At 38.3% G+C, this 21,500-nt stretch overlaps 2 protein-coding genes across 2 annotated transcripts in view; one reads left to right on the top strand and one right to left on the bottom strand.

Moving 5' to 3' along the window:
• Nucleotides 1-1,613: 1,613 nt before the first annotated feature.
• eif4enif1 (eukaryotic translation initiation factor 4E nuclear import factor 1) lies at nt 1,614-16,684 on the bottom strand. The gene is made up of 19 exons (XM_042507963.1): nt 16,341-16,684; nt 14,925-15,075; nt 14,768-14,841; nt 13,349-13,476; nt 12,688-12,962; nt 12,117-12,315; nt 11,860-12,020; nt 10,970-11,108; nt 10,103-10,279; nt 8,962-9,233; nt 8,225-8,299; nt 7,220-7,406; nt 6,434-6,522; nt 5,957-6,090; nt 4,967-5,048; nt 4,710-4,833; nt 4,309-4,623; nt 2,822-2,992; nt 1,614-2,591 (listed from the first exon to the last, which is right to left on the bottom strand). The coding sequence occupies exons 2-19, from the start codon at nt 15,021-15,023 to the stop codon at nt 2,404-2,406; spliced, it is 2,889 nt and encodes a 962-aa protein (XP_042363897.1). The 5' UTR covers nt 15,024-15,075; nt 16,341-16,684; the 3' UTR covers nt 1,614-2,403.
• A 1,179-nt stretch (nt 16,685-17,863) lies between these two features.
• Nucleotides 17,864-21,500, top strand: part of sfi1 (SFI1 centrin binding protein) — a 19,521-nt gene continuing 15,884 nt past the window's right edge. Inside the window, exons 1-3 of the mRNA XM_042506762.1 lie at nt 17,864-18,177; nt 18,904-18,975; nt 19,021-19,031. Coding sequence (XP_042362696.1) covers nt 18,005-18,177; nt 18,904-18,975; nt 19,021-19,031 — 256 coding nt within the window. The 5' untranslated portion in view covers nt 17,864-18,004. The remainder of the gene's footprint in view (nt 18,178-18,903; nt 18,976-19,020; nt 19,032-21,500) is intronic.

Below are 21,500 nucleotides of genomic sequence, written 5' to 3'. Positions count from 1 at the left end.
AATAGTATAACAGTTTATAATCATCTTGGAGATTATGGATAACAATGTTTGGCACTTTGAATGTAATTTTAATTGTTGTTGTTTTTTTTACATAATTATACCTTAAAGTCAACACTGAGTTACCATTTTTGACCACTACCATATACATGAAGGGGCAGAATATTACAAACTTGAATAATACAACTTATTCCACCACCTACAACAGTCTTGAAAATAACCATAACTGAAACAACACCTCAATGACAGTGTCAACAAGTACTCATAATTACAATTCAAACGCACTCCCCTCATTTAAAAAATAAACTAAAAACCCACCTTTTCAGAAAAGCCTACAATATGTATCTCTCACCACCTCCCCACATCTGAACTGCCATATCTACATTTTGCTTTTGTATTCTGTCCTTGTATCTACTCTGTTCATGTCAGCGTCTTTCAAATTTTGGTATACTGTTTTGCATTGGTATGTTCTCTTTTTGCATTTCATGTAAAATGTCAAAGTACCTAGAAAAGCACAATGAAAGCCCTATCTATTATTAGTTTCACTGAAATTAGCTTTAATGCAGAGCACTGAATTAGGCTAGAAGATGTTGTTAAGGGAAAAAAATATATATTTTTTTAAAGAGACAAAAAAAGAACTTAAAAAGCTCGAAGGGTGTAAAGATGTCTGAAATAACACAACAATAAGGATCCCTAAAATGTGATTACTGAAGAATTGAGACAAAGACGTGCATTTTAAACGTAAATAGTTGTCAGTATTGCTTTAAATTAGAGTGTGGGATTTAGTGACATCTAGTGGTGAGTTTAAAGAACTGAAACTCCTCCCATGTCCCAAACATGTAGAGAACACCAGTACCTAACATGATCACAGGAATATCCATATCTACATCTAATGTTTGGTTTGTCCATTCTGGGCTACTGTAGAAACAACTCTGTGGACCCTGTGAGAGAGGACCCTTTCCGTTTGTAGATATAACCAGCTCATTCTCAGGTAAAGAAAACAATTCTTATTTGCAGGTGATTATATTCCAATGAAGGTTATATTATAAAGCATTTCTGTCTACAGATGCCCCTTAATTGTACACACTGAATCTAAGACCTAAAACACGTCTTGTCAGTTATTAGCTAAGCTATTTATCAATGCTGTTATATCTACATCAAGCTAAAATCGGCCCAGCAAACTAATCGCTCCTTCTCTACATTGAACTGTATTCTTACATTTATGCAATTAAGAGAAACTGCAAGACAACCCTTCTGCATTTCTCCTGGCAATAACAGCCAACAGTGGAAAAACAAAATATTCTCACTTGTCCAGTTTGTGTGAGTGCAGTCTTGACTTGCATTAGCAATGCCATGAATTCAATTATTCATTACAGCTCATATGTTGTGTTGCATTAGTGTAATCTTTACTGATGAGTGCTTCTAATATTATGCCTTAACAAAACATTTGAAAAACCCATCAATACAAACAGTTCAATCAACTCATCTCTTTGCAAAGGGACCATCTACGACAGAGCTGTTGTATTGGATTGCAAATGTGTCCCTAATAAAGTGGCTGCTGAAGCTATATATTCAGTACATCAACATGAAATAAAAAACACTTAAAGTAAGCAAACTGTGTTTCTGAATTTTATTTATTAATTCTATTTGTGCTTTTTATAACTTAATAGCACATAAACAAACTGAATCCCAACCACCCTCGAAAAATTGACAATGTGAGCAGTGCTGCCCCCCTCAGTGACAGGTTGGATGGGAGAGGATACAGTTTAAAGGTAGAAAAAAAAAAAAAAACAAACACAAAGAAAGGCACAACCAGCGCTCACTGCATCCCCCGGAGTCGTCTTGAAATATTCCAGCCAGTCACATCCACAGAAAAGGGCCACTAACCATGCCACAAAAGGGCAGAGTATACACTGAAGTTACTCATCAATTTGTCACTAGCAGCAGCCCTTTCTCAGCGCAGTTCAGCGGGGAAAATAAAGTTGGACAAGACAAGGAATGCTACCATCTCTTGGTGATTTTGTCTCTCGCAGTTTTCAGTTTAACCGCAGAATAGTTTCACCTTCCTCATTCCAAGAAAAAAAAAAACAAGCTATATACAGGGAGAATAAGATTCTTTCCCATGGTCTGTACAATTGGGCCTATACATTATTTACTGCGCAGAGCCTAATACAAAAGAAAAAAAAATTCACTCAGTCGGCAAAACAAATCGGCATCATTTGTCTTCCCTTTTCTGCTGATAAGCCTCTTCAAAAATCAGTGACTTCAAGGTTCAAGACAAAGCATGGCTCGACTGTCCATGCCTGTGCACCATCTTTCAAATTAAAGTTCACATTTTAATGGTAACGAGGAGGTGGAGATGGGCAAAAAGGAAAAAAAAAAAATCTCGCTATCCAGCAGTGTTCTTTATGGCCGAAACTCCAATTCATCTACACTTATGACCTTGGCTGGCATGGAGGGAAGGGGCTGCTCTAGCACGTCTGATCCAAACCACTTGGCGAGGCCTAGAGGGGGGCTGCCCCCGTGCTGCTGGGAGCCGTTTGTCCGGTGAGGGCCTTGGCTCTGTGACTGAGGGCCTGGGATCCCTGGATGCACTGCAAGAGGAGACAAAGATACAGTTTAGTCCAAGAGCTGAGAAAATAAGACAACAACAACAACAACAATTTCTCTTGTGTGCAGACCTTGAACTAATGACTATGGAGAAATCTGGACGCAGTGTCTGGACCAGTTGGGAGCTATTGTTTTAAGTTATCCCTGGCATTATTCAGTAATGTTCACTCTTATATATGCTCACACTGAGTCATAATATTTGACTTCCACTCACTTGGTCTTTGTTGCTGAAGTTGCTGCTGCATTACTGCTAACTGCATCTGAGTGTTGGCTCTGGGAGGTAGAAGTGGATGCCCTGTTGCACTTAGAGGGTACAGCGGTTGTCCAAGCAGGGCAGGAGGCAAACCTTGAAGTTGGGCAAGGTCCATGTGTTGTGGAAATATACCTGGTGCGAAGAATTAAAACACTTTCAGAGATCATGGAAGATACAGTTGGCAACTTCATAATTTTGTTGTATTTGCAGAAAGTGCTAATATGTCCACACAGAAGCAAGAAAGACAGATAGTCTGTGATAAATGAAGTCCCTCCTTCCACTCTTTGTAGTGCTTATGATTTTTCGTCTTTCGCGTCTAACTGGTTTCAGAAACAAATTTTAGTGTACTGTTAACCCGTGAAATCAGAAATTTTGCTATGATCGCTGTGCTTGGTTTTGACTCGACCGTCAACATGGCAGCTGGGTCCCAAACTCTCATTTTAAAGCTAAAATACATTCCTGGTAACATTTTAGGTGAGACATGCACCCTGTTTAGACCTGGCATCAATATGGGTCTCAGGTAATCTGATCACAACTGGATAGCGCTAAATACAAGCGTAAATGGCCTCAAAGACGCATTTGAGATCCAATCACTGAAACCACTTGCTGAGGTGTTCTGGGATGGATTTGACCAAAAATATTTTGTAGTAGACATGTTTAATGCCTCCAGATGCATATCTAACAAGAACAACGTCATCAGTCCAGGACGTCATGGTTGTTTTGTTGACTGTGTGCTAATGCTCTGTAACTTGCCCATTTAGTGTCAAGTTGGACAAAGTGTAGCACGACTGTCCATTTTGTCCTGTGGATGGAGACGTGTTGAATTCTGCTAACAGCAAGATCTGCAGCTGTACTGACACAACTGCTAATGTGAATGCAGCTAACAAAAGTGTGGACATGATAACTGCGTACAGGCCAGTAACCAAATCTGAACATAAGTGGTCAACTGGAGACACATGACAGACACAAGCATGAACGGCGAAGTGTCTCGGCTGTCAACTTGCATTAGGACAACCGCAATGCATGCTAAAACCAGGTCTGAACAGACTCATGGTCAAAGCAGTAACAGAATCTTGATTCATATTTACTCAGCGCTGTCTAGTTTGACAGTTTGACCACAGTTCACAAGCAGTGATTGACAGCTGTGTTAGAGACTCATCTGCTCTGATTGGCTGTTCTTGGTCACAAGCCGTAAGGCCTTTAGAAGCACCAAAAGTCAGAGTAAGCAGAGGAATACAAATTATTTTCACAGATTATCCATCTCATTTAGTGCTGTGTGAATAGTGTGACAGTTTCTGTAAATATAACAAAAAGTTATTATTAAAAAATTACAAACCACAGCTTTTAAGTCGCTTTCTCTTTTGCTTTTTTTCCAGTTAAATAAAAAAATGTTTTACAGAAAATGAGAAAGCAGGGAGAAAGAAAAGAAAAATCATGCAAACACTAACCTGCTTGCACAAGAGCGGGTCCAAGCTGCTGCGGCTGGATACCCTGCGCTAGCATTCTCTGAACCACATTGGGGTGGAGCTGGGGAGGAGGACGCACCATAGGTACATGGGATAGCAGCGGTACTGGATAGATGGGACGGGGGAAAGATGAGGAGGGTCCTGGAGGTACCATGTTGGGTGTATGGTGTCCAGCAGAGCCAGGCCTGAGACGCTCCTGGTCCTTGCTTGACAAGGTCTGCGAGCTGGCCTTTACTCCCCCAGACTGGGCAGCATTCCCCTCAATGGCCTCCAGGTATAAATTTGGGGAGCTGCTGTCTGTAATCACATCACCAAAATCCAAATGTTACATTGTGTTTACTCTGACTCATTCGGGAAGATGTGGGTAAATTACTGCACTGTACCATCTTGAGAGTGTCCTGCTGCCTCCTCCTTGTTCTCCGAACGACTCGATGGCTCATCTCTGCTTTTCTCTTTTGTCGCGTACATTTTACGGATCACAGATGTGGGTGTAAATGACGGTGACAGCTGCAGTAAGTAAACAAAAATAAATAAAACATTAACACCAAGAGGTGTAGAAATTATAGACAGAAGTTTAAGAGTTCAACTTCACAGGAAAACTCTGAGCAGTGACAGCTGGGAGGATAAACTTCATGCTCACCATGCTGGTGACAGCGTTGCCTGGAGAGTTTCTTCCAGCAGGCTGAGGGCCTGGACCAGGGGAGCGATTAACACGCTGCAGTCTGTGGATCACAAGCACATCAACCATACCTAACTAACTTGTTCAGGGTCCCCACACATTTTCATAACATTTCAAAACTTTCCCATGACTTTTCAAAAACCCATAATAAAATCTAATGAAGTCATAACTTATTACACTAACAAAATTGTATAATATACTCCTAATGTTAAAAGTGTGCTGCCACGCCAGAAAAAAAAAAAGTCTGGATCAGGTAATACGTGAAGAGTTATGTTAGATGTTTCACATTTTAGCAAGACAATATTGTGAAAAATGTGATGTGAAAATATCATGATAAAATGTGAAATCTTGTTATAATGTAAAACTTTTCAAATTATTACCTGATACATATCTTTTTCTGGCGTGGCAGTAAGATGCTTCCATAATTTATTGTATGAAAATTAAACAGCAACCTTTCCCAGTGCCTAGAAGTTGCTTGTGTTGCTTTACATAGAGGATTTATCTAAATATAAGATTACTGTAGCAACTAACTTCATTACACATAACAAAATTCCATGACTTCTCCAAAACTTTTTACTAATTCCATGCCTTTTCTAGGCCTGGAAAATGAAATTCAATTACTTTTCCAGGTTTTCCATGACCATGGGAACCCTGGTTGTTACCTGTTTCACACTGTATGCAAATATATGGCAAAATATTGAATATTTTCTGTTGATTTTTATTAGTAAGACATTCAGAGAACTTGTTTTAAGCAGCATCTCTAACATGTAACGCACTATGATGCAATTTGCCATCATTTCTGCTGCTAAAATTAAGAGGCAAAACACTTAGTCCATTTCAAATGTTTTTCATAGCATGTGAACATTGTTGATTAGCTAAGGAGGCATCAGTAATTTACCATGAACACACACTGTGCAATTTTTAAATACAAAAAAACCCAAAACAACTAACCTATTTCTAAAAGACTTGTCCTGTGGCGGCTTGTAGCCGGACTGGAATGAGTGGTGTGCATGTAGAGCGAGGTCCTGCTGGAACGCCAGAGCCTCCAGGTCCGCGTGATTCACTGGCATAGAGAGCGCTCTCATCTGGTCAAACAAACACACACAGCTGAAGAGATCTTGCTGTCTTAAGATGAGTTACTTTTGTTAAAAACACTGTATAACAAAAAATGCAATCAAGCTCAAAGGAAAGCTAAAAATAAAGATTTTCATAATGCAGCTTGGCATCTGGATAGTTAATGTGAGTCTGTTCCCCTGAAATCTGATGACAATATTGTGTTGGAGCCCTGAGTGCATTTCATGTTAGAAATAAGGTTCTTCTTCTAATAAAATATCAATTTACACAGAGAGAAGATGTTTTGTGTGTAAAGTATCTTTTCAGTAATCGAACAATAAATCCAAGTTCACCATGTCTGAACATTGAGGTTACCTGTTGCTGTGCAGCAGATCCAGGGCTGATTGACCTGTGTGCATCACCAAACTGTTCTGGCAGCAGGGGCTGATGACCAACAGGAAAACCTTTAGGTACCAAAGGAAGATAAATGATTACATGATCCAGCTAGTTTGACCAAGAGCATATTCTCAAACGAATAAAATTCCCACTACCAGATGAGATATCAGATTATGAGCTGCAACAGCCTCAGAACAGCACTCTTTAGTTGATGTAATCATATGACCTTATGGCAGACACAGCAACATACTGGCTCAACATTTTTGGTCATGCTGAAAACTAGAAAAATAGTTTTGCTATGTTGAGCCATCTCTAGTTTTATAGCGCCAGTGCTGTAAACTCCAACACTCCTATTGTTACTTTATCTTATAGATGGCGTTAATGTCATCAGCTGTAATGAAGTTTGGATTGTATTAAGATTTAAAAAAAAATGTTTCAGCTGCTAATCAATAAATGTTCCTGGGTGGATTTTCATACTATACTAAAAGAGGCAGCACTGACGACAATCATTCATTAAAAAAACATTTGGGATCCCACAAAAGTCCATATTCTGCTGTGTTCATTACTAATTATGCAATCATCACACCTGTGGATAAAGTTTAATGATAGAATAATGAGTGTATTTTGTATGTGCTAAAAGAAGGCATTTATTTATTTGTCCATTTAAGGCATCAAAATTTAGTTAAATAAAGTCTTTGTTTTAAAGGAATGGTTACACATTTTCTGTGAAGACTGCAACATTTTTCACTTTTGCAATTAACTTACCTGCTGAAGGTTGCAACCGACTGCTGAAGTAGTCGGGCGAGGGTGCCCTCTGTGGAAAGAGGGGGGGCGACGGGCCCTTGTGTAGTAGGCCATGCAAAGGGGCCGAGGTTGCTGGGCCCTCAGAGCTGCCCAACAGATTGCCAAGTAGTGTGGGAGAGCTGCTACGAGCAGGACCCCCCAAAAGCTCCTAGAATACAAACACACATATACATTTTCCATGATGTAACAAAGCACTTCAATGTTATTCATCTGGCAGTTATATTTAAGTGCAAAGTTATCACTAAGATTTGGAATGGAGAGTCATCCCCTCCACATTAAATTCTCAGAGAAGAATTCACTAAACATACTGCATATTTATGTAATGTTTTTAGGATGTGATCACGACTGGAGGACAGTCAGAACAGGTTGGAAATTAGAAACAGATCGTTGGACCCTTATTAACATGCAGTCGCCCCAAAGAGCATCCAAGAGAACACATGCAGAAAAACAATTGTACAACAAATGCAGAAGCAGCAGCTGTTGAAAAGAGCAACAATTCACATCATATTCTGTTCAGTTCGTTCACTTCAGTGTGCACTCTCCATCTGCTGCAAAAACATTTTTGTCTTGTGGTTATAAGCACCACCTGATCAAGAATTAGACACCTGCAGCACCAGCTGTGTATAAGTTTTCTCTTAAGTTAAGGTGAAAAGTCCACGCTAAATGCTGTGTTGAAACTAGTTAGTTCGACACTACAGCTGTGAGGATGTTTGGTTGGCATGAAGTCCACACTAACAAAAGCATTACTGCAACAAATAACATTTTCACTTTCTGCTGCCAATAAGTGAAAAGCACTATTCTTGATGTGATGTTTATTAGATTTTTACTTCTGCTTGTATTTTTAGTCACTTTAGCTGATATAAGGGCTTAAGCCAGTATTTTTATTTTTTTTTTTTTGCATCTCGACAAAATTGGAATTAGGTGCGAGTGGCAGCATTAACCCAAAAGGATGGTCTGCATACTCACCTGAAATATGTTTTTCTGTTGCTGAGGAGGCACCTGAGCTTCAGACATTGTCACCACAGCTGGGTCTGAGGGTTGCTGCATTGTATGGGGAGAAAGTATTGTGGAAGGTGCATTGTAAACAAAAACAACTTTTGCCTTGTAAAAACCCATCCCAGTAAGCAGTGAGTGTGTGGTAAATAATTTCAAGTGTGTCAAAACAGAAACTGTCCACAAGTAGTTATCAAAGAAGTTTGACACATATAACCTTCTCAAACTACCAACACTGCACGTCAACTGGGATGGATTTGTACACGAGTCGCAAATCAAAGTGTCCCTAATGCAAGTCAGGTATGCCTTTGGATGCGTTCAGTATATTGTCATGTTCCTTAATAATTATTCATTTAGTGACAGAGTTAACATGGTTCTCATCGCACATTGTGAATTGGTGATCTGATTTGTTTTGGTACCAACTTGCATAAAAAGGACAACTGCAGCTTTCATGCATCACAAACATAACAAAAACAGACATTAAAAAAACATCAATATATTTAAACAAATTTATGCCCATCACTTTCTAGTCTGTACATTAAATTTTCAAAGGTGGGTTATCTTGGGTAAGCTGAAAAAGCTTGCATGCAGCATCACACACAGACAGATTTGTACGAATGCCCGTCTCACTGCAAAAAACACAATGATGTTACTTATCCAATAAAAGCCTGTGTCAATATAGATAAAAAAATATTTTAAAAAATACTTACAATGTTTGTGTTGGTTTTGGGGTGAGTTGGCAGAGTTCCACTTGCCTTCATGCTGCTGACCAGTTTATTAAAGGCTGACATGTCTGTGTCACGAGAGTGTGGACGGCTGCTGGAGCCACCCGTTAAAGCCTCCTCCAAATGTTGCGCCATGAAGGGCGTGCCATTTCCTCTCTGTGGCGGAGGCATCTTTCGCACCTGAGGTTCTGAGCTCAACTTCATCCCTTTCATCCCTCCCTCCACTTCCTCCAGTGACAGCACCGCTCCACAGTTAGCTGGGGACAGACAGATAAACTTTATGTAGCACTGGTCATAAAAAGTTAGGCTGAATCCAAATCTCTGGACTTCACCGCACTTGCCAGCTCACAGGCTTGCTTGTGGACACACTCACAGGAAGTTTACGAGTGCTGAGGGCTGTCCAAATCCACAATTCATACAGTCCACAAGGGGCCTCAAGCACACTTTCTGCAGACTTCTGCAGAGTCTGTTTGCAGTGCAGACTTCACAGGTGTAACTGCACACAATTTGTAGCAATACGGACATGATGCTTGCATTTTTTGCCAAATGCCGACTAAAACAAAAATCAAAACAAACTTATGATAAATGTCTGTATTAAAATGTTACTTGGATCATTTAGGCCAGAAATAATATTTTTTCAAATCTTGAAAAATATATGTACCCTGTATGTTGTTTAGAAAAGGGTGAATATCATTTTGTTCAGTCATAAAAAAGCTGATATGAGATTTATATTGTATTCGCTGGGACAGATGAGCAGCAGAATATGACGGCAGTGATCACCGTGGACATGACAGTAGTTGTCACTCAAACGTTTCCACAGCAACAAGTGAAACAGACTCGAGGCCTGTTTATCAGCAGCCCCAGTCTCTGCCCTCACAGACTTTATGTGATGACAAAGAACACATAACAGTACGCATGACTGAGGAACACGAAGGCTCAGTCAACAAGTCCAGAGCATTGACATTTGGATTTAGCCTTAAAATGCTTTCCAAGTAAAATTCAACCATGCTAAAATTTTATCCAGTCTACCCAACTGTATATAAACAAGATTAAGTTCCCCGTATATTCCCAGTAAAAGTTGTATTATGGCATGACTTTGTAAAGAAAGTAGTGAACTGGCACTTACTACTTTCCCGTAGCCGAGCCTTGTTGACTGACAGGGTGGAGAGAAGAGGCTTCAGGTCTATTTTGGCCTTGTGCAGCAGCTCCAGGATGTCCACCTTCTCCTTGCACTCCGATGTTTGAATAGGTGTGAAGTATGAGGCGGGGGCTTGGCTGGAGGACGTGCTGTGTGGCTCGAGCCCTTTCAGAGGAGCAAAACAGTCCAAGATTTAGTATGCCCAATACAGAAACAGAGCTTCATGTGGACATGGACATTACAAAGCAGGCTCGCGATCACATAGCATTGCAGTGATACAGTAAAAAAAGCAGTTTGGTGCTGACAAAGTTTAAAGACTCTTTTTTTAATGACATACTACTCAAGATTAAGATTTAGATAGATGATTATTATCAGGTGTGTTAGAGTAGGGAGAGACCTTAACATGCAGGACATGCCTCGTGTATGTTTTTCGGCTTACTTCTTTCGTCTGACTCAAACCTTAAACGTTGCCAAATTGGCGCAGTTTTAGTTTTCTTTTTGACTAACTGTCATGTTCTGTTACCCCAAAAAGCACATGAACTTTCTAATAACGTCACATTCTCCGCTCTTCTCCCCTCTTGCGCCTACTGAAATTTGACCCTCCTTCATGCTGCCGGCTAAGCTGAGCAGTAAATTGCACACAGCATGTCAGACACTAGTGGCCCTGTTACACTGATACGCTTTAATTTGCCAGCATGTGTCATTATGACAAATGCTGGTTTGCATAAAATCATATTTGGTTTAAGCTTGTACACCGGCCTAACAAAAGCAGAAATCTACTCAACTTTTGAGTGCTAGGCTTGGTTTTAAACTACACTGTTACATGAAGCTTCTTTGGGGAAATCAATCATTTACCTGCAAGTTTTTCCAGCTCCTCATGGGGAGTGGACCTCAGACTGCTGGACCGGCTGCCTGAGGGGCTCACGTTACTGGAAAACCACTGACTGAAGCGGCTAGCCGATACAGGGCCCTCTCCCAAAACGTCCTCTATCATCTGAAAGACAGAAAAAGGTGCCTATGAAACAGAGTGAAAAAACAAACAGCAGGAGGCTGAAAGGTACGAGGACAATGGTGGCAACTTACGTTTAGGGCGTTTTCCATCGATTTAGCACAAAATGCGCCAGAAGATAGAGGGCAGTGTCATTGAACGCACTGCTGTGTGGCCTTGTGTTGATTTAATGCCACTAAGCAGACTCTGTACAATTGTTTTATTTATTTTATACACTAGTTCATAGTTATCCAATTAGCAGATCTAATCTAGCTATAATGATGGGCATAAATTTGGATTGTTGATACCTTTTTAACCCCATGCAGGAGCCCACTGGAAAAAATATTTAGAGAGTGCACCATTCAGTGACAATACCCACCACCACAGTGCAGGTTCAGTGAGATTGAGTACAGCAGAGGTTATCTTGTGCCGACTTTAAGTATCTGCAAAATTAATACTTGGCTTCAAAAAGGCTTTTTATTTTGTATGTGACATCCACTTGAACATGAGCACATTATTTTAATTTTTCAGGTCAAAACTGTTTTATCTTGCCCCCAAAATGTTCTTACTGATGAATAAAATGGCCTGAAAGTCTGGTGTGAGGGAGGAAGGACAGACACACTTGAAAACCTCTACTGTTAAATCTTACATTGATTTAAGGATTTCTTTGGGAAACAGAAGTTATAAACTCCACACCATCTGTGATGTTCATATCTTTAAACACCAACAAAACCACACAGTGCACCCCAATACTTACAGAGGCCAGGCCGGGCATCGTCTTCTCCAGATTGAAGAATTCGTTGAAGTCAAAGTCTCCAGTCGATTGCTCAGGCAGGACATCAGGGTGGGGGACCTCTTGATCAGCAGTAGACTGCAAACCCACATCTTGCTCCTCTGCCTGTCCACCATTACATTCCACTGCCACACAGAAAGAGAAAAAGCAATTTTGAATATCCCTAATGTGATCGCAGATGTACTATGCTGATTGAACTGATGAACAAGGCTTTGACGTGCCTTCTTTTATGGACTCTGCCCGTTTCCTTGACCGCTTGGACCTGCGCTTATCATCCTCCAGGATTTTGTCGTCGAATCCAATGAGCTCAATGGTCTCAGACTGGCTGGTGGGACCCCCAGAGAACCACTCTGGCTCCTCCTCTGCATAAGAGTCATTCCTTCTTCTTTCACTAAACACACGTTTGTCACCGAAATCCCTCTGCAAAGGATGAGACAACATGAATGAATGTGTGTAAGATAGAAGGTAAGATACCAAAAAACAGAGTAACTGAAGGGAAAATCTTGACAAACTCTTTGTATGGTGAAATCACACCGATGAAGCCAGAATCTTAAGCCCAATCAGCACTTTCTAATTTTTCTAAGTACAAAGTAAATGTTTCATTAGTGAGCCAAACCTAATTCCTGTGAAATTTTTTTTATGGCTTTTATTATTTTGCAGAGCTCTTGGCAATCCTATGTAATCCTTATGCAACAATTTAAAGGAAATGCCAACCTCCATGCACTGAATACCTCACTGTTCAAACACAAAGGGAAACACATTATGGATGGACTGAAAGTGAAGAACACCAACCCTGAATCTTTTATCTTTAAAGTCTCTCTCTCTTTCCCTCTCTTTCTCTGCACGGGCTTCTCTCTCAAAGGCTCGGGCAGCAATTATGCGCCCACTGCCGATTCTGCGTGCCCCTCCTAGGCGGAGAGTCTCATTCTCCTTATTTTCCAGGGGGCTGATTGGGCGACGGGCGTGGGGTGCAAGTGCGGCGTTGCCTTGACATCCACCTCCAAAGCTGCGTCGCTGTGGGCTCAGTACAACATCCAGATCATCCTCCTTTAAACGTTCACGAGGATCTGTACACAGGACAGCAAAATGGCTTGTTTTTAGATGTTTAAAAAGTACAAAGACAAAAATGGTCACACCATAACAAAAACAATCCAAAGAAAGAAATGATTACACATCTTTTAAATTCTGCCTCATTTATATTGTTGTCTTACCCGTCAACACAATACTATGTAACTCAAATATCAGTTTAAGCATAATTCAGAACTGATAAGTATTTTAAGAGTTTCGTGCATTCCACTTACAAAAACCTTTTCTAGATTATAGTTGTACTGTTTTGTAAAGCATTAATAGATGACCTCTGACACAAACATCCTCCTACAGAAAGTAAGTTCACCTTATGACCCTTTTTGGTTTAACCTCTAAATCTTTAGATTTCTAGATTTGGGTCTTTTACCTGGGATTCTTCGCTTCAAAGGAACTCTGTCATCCACATAGTCCTTCTTAAAACCTTCCACAGGAGAGCTTCGCTCTGAACTGGGGTACAGTGAGGCGTGCCATTTCTCAGGGTCCCAGACACCATCACTGAATCAAAGCAACATTTGAAACCACAATTAAAGGCAAACAACTAGTTCACTAGGGCAAGACAATGTGCTAAAGTAATAAAAAAACAGTACAGACTTGCCTTAGATGGTTTTTAAAGCAGGATGAAACAAACATTAACATATTTAATTTAGGAGATGGTAAATTGACTTGCACTTGTTGCTTTCCTAGTTGTCTGACCACTCAAAGTGCTCTCACACTAAGAGTTACAGTCATACAGACATTCATACACTGGTGGCCTCAGCTACCGTACAAGCTGCCACCTGCTACTCAGTTTAACATTCATACACATTCATACACAGACAGCACAGCCATTGGGAACATTTAGGGGTTCAGTATCTTGCCCAGGGATACCTTGACATGTTGGCTGGAGGAGCTGGGGATTGAATCACCAACCCTCTGATTAGTGGACGATCACTCTACCTCCTGCCTCTACTTTGTAATCCCATATCTTTTGAATATAAACATTTGATCCTGCACACCTCATACACATCCAGCAGCTTTCCTAATGCATACTTTGATCTCTATGCTCAGATGTGGTCTGAACTTCAGGAGCGTGTGAGTACATGTGCTTTGTTATGTATACTTGGGCTCTAGCAATTGTCAAACACAATCCTACTTTTACCCCCAGCACAATCGCCATATTCTATGGAATCTGAAAGTTTCAATAATTTCTTGTCCCCAAATTACAAAAGTTATCAATAAATGCCCAGTATGCTCTTTAAGCAGAGCATACAGCAATGTGTTTCTGTCACTGCCATGTTTGGCAGTTGGTCCCATCTCCCTGTCCAGGTCCAAAACAGTTTCCTTGGAGAACTAATGACTTGACAAAAATTCTTCATCATCATCATAAAAGTCAAGTGGGTTGAGTCTGTCTCTCAACTTTCTTTGAAGAACTTGATATTTTGCTCAATCCATCTCAAAAAGGCAGCCATTGTAGAAGTTAAACCTCATCAACTGTAGGTTCAAAGTTAACCCTGGATCACAGTTTAAAATGGAGTTCAAAGTTTTTGTGCAATTTAATTTAGGTTTAGAATAAAAACTAAACAGAGATTTAAAAGAGGGTTAAATTAAATCTCTCCTCATTTTAAGCACATTTTAAATTTTGGTGCAACAGCATTTGAGCTTAAGCCATAATTTAATCAAGTTTAAAAGTTAATCCTTGTTGATGCAATCCAGCCTAAAGCTCTTATATTTCCTGTGCTGACCAACATAAAATCTGATTTTTATTAGGTGTGTTGTGTGGATTACATCTACGGAAATTAATTCTTACCTGTCATACTTCTCGGATAAACAGTCTGGCCTTTCATTGGAGACCGGCAGCTCTTTTATTTCCAGGAGTTCCTCCTGTATAAGAATTGATAATGGTTCATTTATGTAAGAGAGAACTTCATGTGGCCCAGAGTCAGGTTGTTGGTATTTCTCCTCACCTTGGTGTATCTGTAAGGAGCTGTGGCTGCTGGCTGTTGTTTAACTTGGTCTACAGCAGCATCACCATTCTTCTGCTCAACACAAGCATCGTTCTCCATGACTGATTTAAGACACAGAGCCACAGTGTCCAGCCCAACAATCAGTCTGCTCCTGTTGGAAACAAATTTAATGTGTCAAGCTAAAACAAGCAGCTCTCCTGACTTCATTTTAACAAGTCTGGATGATATAGCTTGTAGATTAACTGAATGTTACAAATGATTATTGGTGTCAATCAATGAAAGCATTTTTTAACTGAAGAAACAAAGCATGATTTTAGTGCTGAGCAACCCACCGAAAACTGCTGAAATTTTAATCTATTTTTTCTCTCTTTTCAAACTTTACATAACAAAAAAATGTAGGGAAGTCAGGGAAGACAGTCAAATACAAAAGATTGGGATTTGCAGTTATGGTGGAAATGATGCTACAATACAAAAAAGAAAAAAGAGGTAGCAAAATACTGGAAAACAAAGGTAAAGGGGGAGAAAAGGAGAAATAAATTAAAATAAGGAGAAAAGAGCAAAGTTTGAGAAATAAAAGAGAAAGGACCTCTTTGATATATGTTTACAGTATTTCTTTGGCTCTAACATTGATTTTTTTCATATGTTTTAGTGATTTGGAAGTAGATGGTAAATAATGTATAAATGCAGAAAAAGCAGGAGTACATCCTTTTCATTTACACGTATGAATGTGATATCTACCAAAAATTACAAGATTAGCAGTGTTTCAAATATTTGCCTCCAACTTGCCCCAAATCTAAATTATATCTAAGTAACTAAATGATGGTATTTTTTAACTTGACAGCCAGTTGTGAATATCAGACCAAAACAATTTAATAAACGGACAATTAAAAAAGAATGATCAAAGGTTTCTGACATTTTATCTTGTTAGCATGGAAATGAAAACCACGAGAGAAGTCACAGGGCCTCAAACATGAACTAACATCTTTACCTACAATCACATCAAAAATATACCTTACCTGAAGTCAAGCTAACTTGCACGGGGATAGTTTTAACAAACGCTGCTAGCAGCTAATTAGCAAGTTAATTGACAACAGCCAGAGACCGCTGACGTGATATGTCAGTTACTATAATTTACATAGACTCAGCGTAATTGACTAATTGCCTGTCAATTAGTATCTGGCCTGTAAATTAAGCCGTTTTTTAACAATATCTCCAGTTTGACGTTACTGTCGTTAATCTGTTGCTACACGAATCATCTGCTGTTTCAATAAAACACACGCTAACGATTAACCCCAGAAATTGGTGGAGGGTTACCGAAGTCCCACTCAGCTGACTCTAAACGTAATTCGTGGCATGAAAATTGAACCAACGACCGGTTAGCTAGCATATTTAGAAAAACACAAACGGTCAACTTACTCAGTTTAAATGCTGCGTGGAGCGCTGGTTGCTAACGGCCGAGCAGCGGCAGTTCACGTTAGGGAGCTAGCTAACTAGCTAGCTAACCTAGCACCTTTAGCTAGCCAGCTAACTAGCTGGGGAATGGGGATAATACCCACCCAGCGAGAACCAAATATTTAGCCGGCTGAGTTGTTGTAGTGATTTCAGCAAACGCACACTGAACTGGGGTAACTAAACAAAATAATACAGGTCCAAGTTACAAATTAATTCACACGGAAAGTGTGTAATCTCAGATTCTTGGCTGCTCTTTCTCTGTTTTCTAAGTCGTAGTAGCAATTTTCATCTGATCACCGCTTTAAGAAGGTCCTAGGAAAGATTACATTGTGCCCGTCGCGCCTTTGTAGAATTTTAAATAGTCTGCTGTGCGTCTGCCGTGTTGCTTTTTAACATTTAAACAATAATACGGGAATCATATGCTACTTGTAAGGTGTGTTTATTAAACAATATACCCCCTGTAAAAAATGCATCGTGCTTTATAGAGGTATAATTCGCACTTGATTCGGAAACATTCAAGAGGCATTATTTGGGCAGCTACTCGTTGTCTTGGGGAGTGCTCGATTTGTGATGCTATTGATGCTGTCCGTCTCCTAATAATCATTTTGTAATCTGTCGGTACTAATACACACACACACACACACACACACACACACACACACACACACACACACACACACACACTACCGGTAAAGTTTGTTTTGTATACATGCATTCCAAATATGAATGAAATAAGCACCTTCAGTAACAATATGGAAGAAACACTTGAAACACTTTTTTTCAATATGTGCATGTGAAAAAATAAAAAATAACATTAGAAAATACAAATTTCTTCAAGAATTAACAGTAGGCCTATACAATTAATTTGGTCGTTATTTTTGTGATTTTTTTTTTACAATCATAACATGTTTTCTAAATAAAGAAAATTACCCTCATACACCATTCACAAATCTCAATAACAACAATAACAAGCTTTAAAAAATGTAACAAAAAACTAAGCAAAACTATCAGTTTATGCAAATCTTGCAGCTTTTTTATATATACCTACTGTGTGTTAAAGCCCTGTGTGTGTTCATATTTGTATCTGTTTTATATTTTTATTTTTGTCTGTCTGGTATGAACCTACGTGTGTCATCATTTTCACTTGTAAATTTTTGTATGTTTTCAAAACGGTAAATAAATAAACAAATTATACTAATACAACTATAACATCAACAACAACAACAACAACAACAACAACAACAATAATAATAATAATAAACTATTATTATTATTATTATTTTTTATTATTATTATTATTATTATTATTATTATTATTATTATTTATTATTTTTAATTATTATTTTGCTTTGTTTCTTTGTGACGAGACCCCGCCCTCGCGGACTGCCCAGGTTTAACATTGCGCGTAGCCGTTACCCTGAGGGACCTCGGGTACGGTTCCTCCTCGTGTCACATCCATGCCCTGTTCACGTGACAAGGAAAAAAAGCAAAACGCGCGGCACATAGTAACCCAAACAGTCTCTTCACGCTGGTGAAGGATGTTAATTTTGCTCAAACTGAACTAAAGCTTTGGTCTTTGTGGCTTCCACTGATGTGATGTTTTGGTTTAACGGTTCCGGTTTAACACAATGCAAAGTAACGTAAAACAGCCAGATCCAGTCAGACCAGTAAGACCCCGACCGAGCAGCAGCATTTCTGATGGTCTAAGAAAACAAGTCCGCAAAGTTCACAGCAGAAAGGTTCCTTACAGAGTTGGTTACAGCTGGAACAAAGGCGGACGACTCAAGGAGCTGAGAATAAGGTGCTGATACAGTTAACTTACTGCATTACCACTTTTATCACGTCATTTATAAACTTAGGGACTGTTCATTATTTGTGTGGGGGCGGGGGGGGGGGGGGGGGGGGTGCTAAAAGGGGGAGTCATTAGATTTTTTTTTTTCCTTTATGAAAGTGGCATACAATATTAAATGGTCATGTTTTGTATTAATTCTACTGCCAGATTTTAAAGAAAACATTGTTATTCCTTAAAATTTTGTTTCATTAAAGTCACTTTATTCTACATGTAGTATTTCTTTTTTAGCTAGAAATAAAGTGACTAAGGCTTTTTTTTTTTTTTTCTAATTAGAAATAGAAAATATTTGTTTCTTTTAAAAATAGTGATATTTATTTTTATTCCTTAAAATTGTGATATTTCATTAAAATCACTTTATTCTACATGTATTAGTTAAAATTTTTCCTAAAATAAAAGAATCAAAACCCTTATTTTTTAACTCCAGGATGACATCTTCAACTTTTCACTCTTAAACATCAAATGGTACATTTTTAAAAATCTAATAACTAACTTAATTTATGGGTGGAGGAAGGGTCATGCGTTTTTCTCACCAGTCACCAGAGAGGCTTAAAAGAAAAACATTTGTAGTTTTGAGGTGGATCAAACCAAGTCACACCACAGCCACCCCCACCCCCCCACCCCCCCATGATAAATAAACAACAGTCCCTTAATTTAACTGTTTCATTCACTCTGCAGGCACTTGGCGAGGAAGTTCCTGAAGATATGGATGCAGAACACCTTTGGCCGGATTCTTCCTCATAAAGCCAAGTAATAATCATTTTGTAATCTGTCGGTACTGAAATAAAATATCAGCTGGGTTCACAGTCTGTTTGCCACTTTATCTTATCTGACCTCTCTAATATTACATTTGATTAAATTGTATTAATGCATTTTTTAAAATGTTCCTCAAATGTAAAGCTTATTTTTTTGTGCTGGACAACAATTTGTGCCCTGTGAAAACGAGATGTTTTCACAGGGCAACCTTAGTAGTTTTTCTTAAACCCTGAGATGTTATAATCCAGTCATTATAATTACTCTGAAACTCTATCTAAATTTGATTAAATTGTATTAATGCATTTTTTAAAATGTTCCTCAAATGTAAAGCTTATTTTTTTGTGCTGGACAACAATTTGTGCCCTGTGAAAACGAGATGTTTTCACAGGGCAACCTTAGTAGTTTTTCTTAAACCCTGAGATGTTATAATCCAGTCATTATAATTACTCTGAAACTCTATCTAAATTTGATTAAATTGTATTAATGCATTTTTTAAAATGTTCCTCAAATGTAAAGCTTATTTTTTTGTGCTGGACAACAATTTGTGCCCTGTGAAAACGAGATGTTTTCACAGGGCAACCTTAGTAGTTTTTCTTAAACCCTGAGATGTTATAATCCAGTCATTATAATTACTCTGAAACTCTATCTAAATTTGATTAAATTGTATTAATGCATTTTTTAAAATGTTCCTCAAATGTAAAGCTTATTTTTTTGTGCTGGACAACAATTTGTGCCCTGTGAAAACGAGATGTTTTCACAGGGCAACCTTAGTAGTTTTTCTTAAACCCTGAGATGTTATAATCCAGTCATTATAATTACTCTGAAACTCTATCTAAATTTGATTAAATTGTATTAATGCATTTTTTAAAATGTTCCTCAAATGTAAAGCTTATTTTTTTGTGCTGGACAACAATTTGTGCCCTGTGAAAACGAGATGTTTTCACAGGGCAACCTTAGTAGTTTTTCTTAAACCCTGAGATGTTATAATCCAGTCATTATAATTACTCTGAAACTCTATCTAAATTTGATTAAATTGTATTAATGCATTTTTTAAAATGTTCCTCAAATGTAAAGCTTATTTTTTTGTGCTGGACAACAATTTGTGCCCTGTGAAAACGAGATGTTTTCACAGGGCAACCTTAGTAGTTTTTCTTAAACCCTGAGATGTTATAATCCAGTCATTATAATTACTCTGAAACTCTATCTAAATTTGATTAAATTGTATTAATGCATTTTTTAAAATGTTCCTCAAATGTAAAGCTTATTTTTTTGTGCTGGACAACAATTTGTGCCCTGTGAAAACGAGATGTTTTCACAGGGCAACCTTAGTAGTTTTTCTTAAACCCTGAGATGTTATAATCCAGTCATTATAATTACTCTGAAACTCTATCTAAATTTGATTAAATTGTATTAATGCATTTTTTAAAATGTTCCTCAAATGTAAAGCTTATTTTTTTGTGCTGGACAACAATTTGTGCCCTGTGAAAACGAGATGTTTTCACAGGGCAACCTTAGTAGTTTTTCTTAAACCCTGAGATGTTATAATCCAGTCATTATAATTACTCTGAAACTCTATCTAAATTTGATTAAATTGTATTAATGCATTTTTTAAAATGTTCCTCAAATGTAAAGCTTATTTTTTTGTGCTGGACAACAATTTGTGCCCTGTGAAAACGAGATGTTTTCACAGGGCAACCTTAGTAGTTTTTCTTAAACCCTGAGATGTTATAATCCAGTCATTATAATTACTCTGAAACTCTATCTAAATTTGATTAAATTGTATTAATGCATTTTTTAAAATGTTCCTCAAATGTAAAGCTTATTTTTTTGTGCTGGACAACAATTTGTGCCCTGTGAAAACGAGATGTTTTCACAGGGCAACCTTAGTAGTTTTTCTTAAACCCTGAGATGTTATAATCCAGTCATTATAATTACTCTGAAACTCTATCTAAATTTGATTAAATTGTATTAATGCATTTTTTAAAATGTTCCTCAAATGTAAAGCTTATTTTTTTGTGCTGGACAACAATTTGTGCCCTGTGAAAACGAGATGTTTTCACAGGGCAACCTTAGTAGTTTTTCTTAAACCCTGAGATGTTATAATCCAGTCATTATAATTACTCTGAAACTCTATCTAAATTTGATTAAATTGTATTAATGCATTTTTTAAAATGTTCCTCAAATGTAAAGCTTATTTTTTTGTGCTGGACAACAATTTGTGCCCTGTGAAAACGAGATGTTTTCACAGGGCAACCTTAGTAGTTTTTCTTAAACCCTGAGATGTTATAATCCAGTCATTATAATTACTCTGAAACTCTATCTAAATTTGATTAAATTGTATTAATGCATTTTTTAAAATGTTCCTCAAATGTAAAGCTTATTTTTTTGTGCTGGACAACAATTTGTGCCCTGTGAAAACGAGATGTTTTCACAGGGCAACCTTAGTAGTTTTTCTTAAACCCTGAGATGTTATAATCCAGTCATTATAATTACTCTGAAACTCTATCTAAATTTGATTA

The sequence above is a fragment of the Plectropomus leopardus genome, chromosome 2 (assembly GCF_008729295.1).
Source record: "Plectropomus leopardus isolate mb chromosome 2, YSFRI_Pleo_2.0, whole genome shotgun sequence".
In the NCBI taxonomy this organism is placed as follows: domain Eukaryota; kingdom Metazoa; phylum Chordata; class Actinopteri; order Perciformes; family Serranidae; genus Plectropomus; species Plectropomus leopardus.
This window is presented reverse-complemented; position numbering and strand designations above follow the sequence as displayed.

Bases quoted from the DNA above. Each gene is read 5' to 3' on its own strand.
- eif4enif1 (XM_042507963.1), bottom strand. From the start codon at position 15,023: ATGGAGAACGATGCTTGTGTTGAGCAGAAGAATGGTGATGCTGCTGTA. The intron at 14,842-14,924 runs GTGAGGAGAAAT...ATTCTTATACAG, and splicing joins CTCCTTACAGATACACCAAG to GAGGAACTCCTGGAAATAAA. The intron at 8,300-8,961 runs GTAAGTATTTTT...CATACAATGCAG, and splicing joins CCAAAACCAACACAAACATT to CAACCCTCAGACCCAGCTGT.